Source organism: Lygodium microphyllum, chromosome 29, assembly GCF_053477565.2.
Source record: "Lygodium microphyllum isolate KBCC chromosome 29, Lygodium_microphyllum_v1.1.10, whole genome shotgun sequence".
NCBI classification, from domain to species: domain Eukaryota; kingdom Viridiplantae; phylum Streptophyta; class Polypodiopsida; order Schizaeales; family Lygodiaceae; genus Lygodium; species Lygodium microphyllum.
In genome coordinates this window covers 97,995,123-98,003,345 of record NC_141163.1, presented here as the reverse complement: position 1 = coordinate 98,003,345, position 8,223 = coordinate 97,995,123, and the positions used below count along the sequence as shown (strand labels likewise).

Below are 8,223 nucleotides of genomic sequence, written 5' to 3'. Positions count from 1 at the left end.
TGCCAATGCTTAAAGGGGGGCTGAAATTGCAACCAAGGTGCCTCTAGCTATGGCAGAACAACCGGCTATAGCTTTTGGTTCAGCTCTTAAACATGCTGCTATGAATGAATTAATCAAAGGCATGTGTGATTTGAGACTGAACATGCTGCTATGAATGAATTAATCAAAGGCATGTGTGATTTGAGACTGAATTTGACAGAAATCTATGCAAAGGTTAAAAAGTTGGATGTTAAGATAGAACAGAAGGGTCTCGCAACAACCCAAAGATCGTACAAAGAAGGATACAAGAGAATATGCATTTGGTGTGACAGTTTATAGCATGAATTGCAATGCTTCAAGGATGAAATATTTAATATGAAAATTTTAGGCTTTAATTATTGAAAATGATGCACTGCAGCAAGTCCACTCACAAAAATCCTTGAAGGATAGATGTAGGGTAGTTGTTTGGCGCAAATAAAATCAATGTCATTAGTTGTATACTTTGTCTTCCTTAGTGAGATTGACTACACACATGTTCTAATCTATAAGAATAAGGGTTCACACATAATAGACCCACTAGTTTTTTATGAAAGAGAAGGTGATATAACATGATTAAAGTGTTCCTGGGCTACGAGTTCCGAGTGCTTTAGCATCTTTAGAGGACATGAGAAATTGCTACTATAAAGTAATATATCTATACTCTTATCCATTGTTACATGGGGGGTTATTTATGAATTCATTAATTTGAGGGGTGGATAAACCTACAATATTTATGCTTTTGGGGAGAGGCACAAGTTGATCATGCTTCTACAAGGAAAAGGAAGAGATTTGGAGAAAGGTGGTGTTGTTTTGCAAAAGGACTGAATGGGGAAAGTTCAAGAGCATAGAAGGAAAGGATTCTTCTGGGATTATAATGAACCTTGGGGAGGAGCTTGATTGGAATGGCATGAGAATTGAAAGCGGAGGTGGCACTTATTAGGGAGGATCACTTGCTTTCGATATATTCTAGAACCATGTATTTCATGGGGAATACTACTCATCCGAGAAGAACAAAGAGCGTAGCCATAGCCATAGCACCAATTTAGCTTGCAGGACAAGGGGTGTTCATCAAAAGGAGGTGAAGCCTATGCATAGAGGGACGTTGGTGTGTTTATAGAGGGTGGTCACCATGTTTATCTGGGGACTACTATTTTGTGGACATTGGAAGAATGAGACTGCTATGACAAGCTTAGCTTTGCATGTGAGCAGTTGGAGGTGGTACCCACTATATTGCAATAGTAATTGGCATGTTCTCTAAGTGATCATTGGTGCTGAGGAAGCATATTTTCCTACCCATATGGCAGCTTTGAAGGCTAGGGTGTGATCATGTAACTGAAGAGACCTATATTATTATGTATCTACATGTATTTTTCATGGCTTCAGTGACCGCAGTCTCAATTTCAAGTGGACAACATAATCAGAGCATTAAATGCATTGGCTGAAATCTAATTTGGGTGCCATTCTAGTTTTCTAGCTAGGATCAAACGATGCATTTGGTAGCAATTATCATCGATCAACAACAAAGCCTTTGATTTTAGAGGCGATTGTACTAATCCCAAAAAAGCAAGTGTGGTGTGCAATATATAAATATAGTTAAAGACAATATCGCACATGACTACTCTGATTTCATTAAGTTACATAGTCACTCAACATTGATGGTATTCAAATCATCCACTCATTGAGGATTCTCATCATTGAAACCACCAAATTGTGTTCACCTTATTCTCAACATGCATGACATAATCTATAGCCACCTTGTACAACCACTACAACAGAAGAAGCATTTACCGAATATATCTTTAATGAAAATACAAGCAAAAACTAGCTTAAAATCTCAATCGTCAAAATCAACTTGGAAAAGGATTTGTCAAAATACTCATCCAGGTATATAACAGAGTATGCATCACAATATGCAAACGGTATAGCAATGATTATTCTGGCAAGTATTCCGATGCCTATTCAACAATTGTAGAAACTCATATTGATGTATGTACCAACAATTCTAGGAAAATTATATCAATGCTAATACCAATGTATGAAAAGAAAAAATGTGCAAAATATGGCCCCTCGAAGGCCGAGGTCCCTATTATGCATGTGTGCTGTCTTATTAGACATGGATTTCTATTGAAGCCTATATAAAATCCTGGCAAGCATGAACAATTGTGATATAAATACTTAAATGCAATACTTGAAAATAGGAATACAATGTGATGATACTCTCATAACATAGTAGCAAATGAAAGTATAAATCCAAACTGTGCAAGTAACCAAAACAAGAGAATGTGTGTTCGTAAAGTTATAAGTACAAATGCTAGAACTAGATATGTAAATAGTAGAGAATGATGACATCCCAAATCGGAGATCTCATCCTGGCGTGCTGATTTTTGAGTATCTTTATTTGCACCACATTACACACACACACACAAAAAAAATCTCCTTATATTGTATGTTAACCATGTCTAAATCTCTCTATCTCCACAGATCTCCCTACACTGCATTAATCATGTCCAAATCTCTCTCTCTCTCTCTCTCTCTCTCTCTCTCTCTCTCTCTCTCTCTCTCTCTACAATACACTGATATTAGCCTTGATACATGCCTCAAAATGAGTATCACAACTCATTTTGAGGTATGTATAGATGTTGGTATTTGAAAAATGGAAAACATGTAAGACAAGAGTGTTGGTGGATTGCCGAGCTATTAGCATTAAAATCCCTTCCATGCATAATAGTGATACCTGAACGATCTATGTTAACCTGAAAGTAGTTTACAATAAAATTTTGATTAAATCACCTAACATAAGGAAATCCCCATTTTGGGGTTATATCTTCCTTAGTAATCCATGCATATTCAACAATTTAACTAAACATTTAACTTATTACATCTAGTAACAAGTATCATTTTTAAATCTAACATACCAATCATTAGTTTTTGATCGTGTTGATTGGAAGATTACAATTTCAATTATAGTGATTGTATATGAAACTTAAATAAGTTTATAAGGACATATAAAGTCCATGTTTCATCACTTGGACATTTTGCTTTGAATGAGTTGTATTAATTATGTTGCTTTTGAAATAATTACAATTTGAAGTGTGGGTAAGTATAAGTGCACTGTATGTCACATTTTAACACAATGTTCTATGGCTAGCTAAATTGTATGGGTCTCAATGAGTATCTACATGATAAAATCCAAGTGCAACTTGATGTGATCATTGGACTCATCATATCAATATCAAATGAATACAAGTCTATCTGAATTTTGATGATATTTGGATTCCTACAACTTTAAGCTCGAGGCATTGACTCATATCAACCTCACATGATAGTGCAATTGTTGGGATTCTCATCACTAAAGAGGGTGGGAAGTTGATATTGCTGCTCCTCCTCCTCCTCTTCTTCTCGATATAGATACGTGGAATGTTCTTCTTGCCACTCTAAGGGAATATTGTAGCCATGTCTTTTATAGTTGTAGGTCTTTGCAAAGGCATGAGGTGTTTGCACATAGTTGAGACTATATTCTTCGTCCGGGACTTGATTGGGGTTCCACAATTCAGCCCCTTTCCCAGCCTTTCTCAGAGCATGTAAGACCTTAAGCTTGTCCACAAATCCAATCACAGTAACTTTTTGTTGGTGTAGATCAACCTCCACACCATCCACCCCTGAAATGAACAACTTAACCAGGTTAGTGAGACATAAAAATTACATGAAGAAAGGAAATTCCTCCAACATTAATAGGGTGATTGAATCGATTGTATCTGTAATGGGCCTGCTTCCATACAACATTAATGAAGAAATGGAGCTTTGGCAGAAGTTTGCGTGGTTAAGTACCTCTCACTCTGGCGAGTGCCTTGCGAACGGTTCGCTCACATCCTTTGCAATCCATGCGAACCAGAAGCTCCACCATCTGCAGCAGCCCACATGGATTAATCAGGTGATGACTCAACACGAAGGGGGCAAAAGCAGCAGTACTGGATCCATTACTATGAAGGGTCTAATGTATTACCTGAACGTCTGTCATCTTACGAAATGCAGTCACGACTCACAATTATTGTGTAAGGCGCCGGAAGCTCGGTAAGTAGATTTCCACGGGAGGCTGGGAGAAAGATCGACTGCAGCGGAGAGAGAGAGAGAGAGAGAGAGAGAGAGAGAGAGAGAGAGAGAGAGAGAGAGAGAGAGAGTGTGTGTGTGTGTGTGTGTGTGTGTGTGAGTGTGTGTGATGCCAGAAGGATATGATCAGACTGTGTTACAATGGAGTAATATCTGTAAGTGCGTCGATTATATATGCTGGCGATCGTCTGCTATTGACTGCTTGGGCAGCAGCGACAGCTCTTATATACATCTATGGATAATGGATAATGGTATTATGATCGCCACCGAGTAAAGGACAAAAGGCCCTACTCCTTGTTGACTACTCGGCGAAAGCTGCCGTCCCGCCCACTCCAGCTTCGGGCTTGACTAATGGGCCATCAGCCAATCAGACTCCGACAGCGCATCGTAATCTTCCCTCAACCTAGCCTCCAGTGCGCCGTCGACGCGTGGCAGAGAGTCTAGATCCTCGGAACTTCTCTTCTCCCGTACGTGTCGGAAGATACTACACCAGCTTGTCCGCGCTCTGAGATGCGTAATTGTGACTCCCTAGGGTCATACATGCCCATTGCACCCACACAACACGACTACATAGACTTTTTTAAAGTCTATTGAGTAAAGTTAGCCCCTTTTATACGCAAGCATGAAGCCTGAAGAAGGTGCCACATGCACCTCATGGCTTTACTTGGTATACCCTAAGAAAGTAGAGCAAGTAGTAGAACCATAGTGATGAGGAGTGCACAAGTTGCGGCCGAAAAGCCAATATGACTTTTCCTATAAAACTTATGAAATCAAAAAGTTCCAAATGAGAATTATATTTTTGTAGAGCTAAGAGTGGTGGATTTGAGATTTAAAAGAGAAAGTGAAAACCTAAACTAAAACTTATATACACCTGTACTTTCTTAGGGAAATCAAGAGTGCAAAAGTGATAACCTCTCACTCTCTCAAGCTTAAGAAATAGTAGAGAATAGGCGTTTGTTGTTAAAGTATGCAAGTTTACACCATCTCAAAGGTGTGAATATTAATCTTTGGTTTTGCTCACAAGTAACTCTCCTAATTAGCATACAAGAAACTACTAATTAACATATAAGGCAATAAATGTGTAACTACTACTTAGCATAGAAGAAACTAAATAGATCACTGCAAATGAGTATACAAGAGAGCAAATATGTCACTACTAATTATTACAAAGGACATCATACATGCAATTGCTAATTAGCATACAAAGCCACACACATGTTATTGCTAGTTAGCATATAGCATATGACTAATTAGCATATAGTTCATTAGTCATAAGCTAATGTCGCAATGGTTACTCAACTTTAAAATATGTAACTAAGCTCATATATGTGACTTTTTGTACACTTTTAGTTGGAGAAATAAGTCTCCCTAAATCGAGAGAATGTTTGGTTACTATTGGCTCTGAGCACACTTATAGAGCAAATATCTCTCAAGCATTAACTCTTGGAGCAATAAAAAGATAAAATTTTATTCTATTTATGCACTATGACTTGACCATTGGGATTGTCTAGATTTGACATTTGGAATCTTTTCTGAAGCCATAAATTTAGTTGGCAACCTAAGTGGAGAAATCTAGGACTACATCTACCTACCTATTTTGGGAGATAAATAACTAGAGCTAGATTTGTTATCTTGATATAAAGTGTGAAGAAGAATTGTTCTCACATTATTATGCATCTACTTACCAAAGGATTCTCCTTGATTCATTCGGCTTAGAGGAATATATTAACTATTCTATGTAACCAAAATGCAATCTTGCATAGTTCTATGCTATGAGTGTGAGAGTACACAATAAGATACCTTAGATCTATATTACTGAGAGCATAGAGTGGTGATGAGTGTAGCCTACACTCTCAACATTGTATAATTATAATATCTAAGCTAGTTATTGAGTATTATCTTTTAGATTTGGGGATTAGTCCATTACTTGTACTTGCCATCCATACATGCCCTTTCTATATTGAATAAAGTCTACTATTGCTTCCTCTAAATTATCATTGTACTGTTGGTTACTATTGTGCCTCATTTTCTCTACAAAATTTTCTCATTGTATGAGAGCATGTGTCATATATCTTACCTAGTGTGAGCCTTGTCTATGTAAAAATCCCCATTCATTTCATTGTTTTATTGAAGTTGGGAATGGCACCTAGTCTAGATATTTCACATTTAGAGGAAGATGAAAAGCTCAATGGCACTAACTATGCCACTTGGAAAGTGAAGATGGATTCACTTCTTTTCTTTCAAGATTGTTGGGAGCTGGTCTTAATAGATAGACCAAAAGAAGATGAGGTTACTAGAGAAGAATTGGCCAAATGGGACAAAAAGGTCATGCTTGCTATCCACATGATGAAGCTAAGTGTCAAGCATGACATTCTTGGTCATCTACTGGATGTACCAACTTCTAATAAAATATGTAAGTAAAGCTTACAAACTTTATAATACAATTAAAAAAGGAATATCTTGTATCATAGGATATGATATTACATGAGAATTCAAGTTGAAAATCAACGAAGTCCTAAGATTCAAATCCCTAAGAGAAATTGAAAACCTAAACTAAAACTTATATACACCTGTACTTTCGTCCCTTATATACCTCTATGGATAATGGATAATGGCATGACGATGCTCTATAATTAATATTATCGCCACCGAGTAAAGGACCCAAAGGCCCTACTCGGCTTGTTGACTACTCGGCGAAAGCTGCCCTCCCGCCCACTCCTCCGCGCTTGACTAATGGGCCATCAGCCAATCAGACTCCGACAGCGCATCGTAATCTTCCCTCATCCTAGCGTCCAGTGCGCCGTCGACGCGTGGCAGAGAGTCTAGATCCTCGGAACTTCTCTTCTCCCGTACGTGTGTCGGAAGATACTCAACCAGCTTGTCCGCGCTCTGAGATGCGTAATTGTGACTCCCCAGGGTCATACACGCCCATTGCCACCCACACAACACGACTAGACAGACTTTTGTTAAGTCTAATGAGTAAAGTTAGCCCCTTTCATACGCAAGCATGAAGCTTGAAGAAGGTGCCACATGCATTTATTTGTAACGTATACATATATAAATTATGACATTTTCCCTTGCAACAATGTTTTGGATTTTGCATTGTTGCAATCCTTCCTACTTCCAACCTTTAAAAGAGGATCTGAAAGGGCATTACTCAAACATATATTTGTGCTCTTGTTTTTTATTGATATATAGAACACTAGCACTACAAGAGAAAGGCCCTATAGATGCGCACTGTACACGCAAAAAAGCGAGCGCGTTTATAAGCACGTGTATCAAAGCGTCTATTTATGCTAGTATACAGAACGCGTCTATATATCCGCGTTTATAAACGCACCTATAGATGCGAAAATAAACGCACATATTTTTCATTTCTCATAAAGTCCTTCAATATGACCAAACCTCTTAACAGCTAGTATTTGTTTGAATACATTACCAACTTTACTTCTTTATGAGTATTACAAATATACATCCAATCATTCAAAGCTAATTATATGTATGTGATTTCATGCCCTATATACATCCAATCATGCCCTATACAAATGTGATTGGATAGGGCATGATTGGATGTATATACGACATAATTACTCCTGGATCACATGTAGCCAATGTGCACATATCCTCTTTTCATCATCTTTAGCCAGTGTGTCCACTTGTTGGTGACTAAAATAGATCACTGTTATGGGAACTTGCTGAAGTCAATGGAGCATCCTAAAAATGAGGCATCCTAAAAATGAGAGAGAGAGAGGACGGTTAGCCTGTTCTGGCTCTCTAGAATCTATGTATACGATTCACAAACATAGAAATGGCATCGTGTCTGCTATGTTAAGTTCTGAAATTGTTGACTATATATGAAAGGTGGGACGTTTCTCGTAGCAAGAGAGAGAGAGAGAGAGAGAGAGAGAGAGAGAGGTAGAGGTTTTATTAAATGTGGCCGTGGGTGTGTTCGAGGCTTCGTGAGGGCAAGGAAGACCTCTGTCGCCATGGGAAGCTTGTGCGGAACCATGAAACAATGCAAGTCAGCTCCAGCAGAATATCTTTCTCGTTTCTAATCCTACAACCTTGCCCTTCGTACCTACCGTGCCCCCCCTCCCG

The 8,223-nt window shown here is 38.3% G+C and overlaps 1 protein-coding gene across 1 annotated transcript; it reads right to left on the bottom strand.

Moving 5' to 3' along the window:
• Window positions 1-3,062: 3,062 nt before the first annotated feature.
• On the bottom strand, window positions 3,063-4,306 carry LOC148010951 (heavy metal-associated isoprenylated plant protein 28-like). Its single transcript, XM_087671781.1, has 3 exons — window positions 4,022-4,306; window positions 3,847-3,922; window positions 3,063-3,677 (listed from the first exon to the last, which is right to left on the bottom strand). The coding sequence occupies exons 1-3, from the start codon at window positions 4,034-4,036 to the stop codon at window positions 3,334-3,336; spliced, it is 435 nt and encodes a 144-aa protein (XP_087527907.1). The 5' UTR covers window positions 4,037-4,306; the 3' UTR covers window positions 3,063-3,333.
• Between the last annotated feature and the right edge of the window lie 3,917 nt (window positions 4,307-8,223).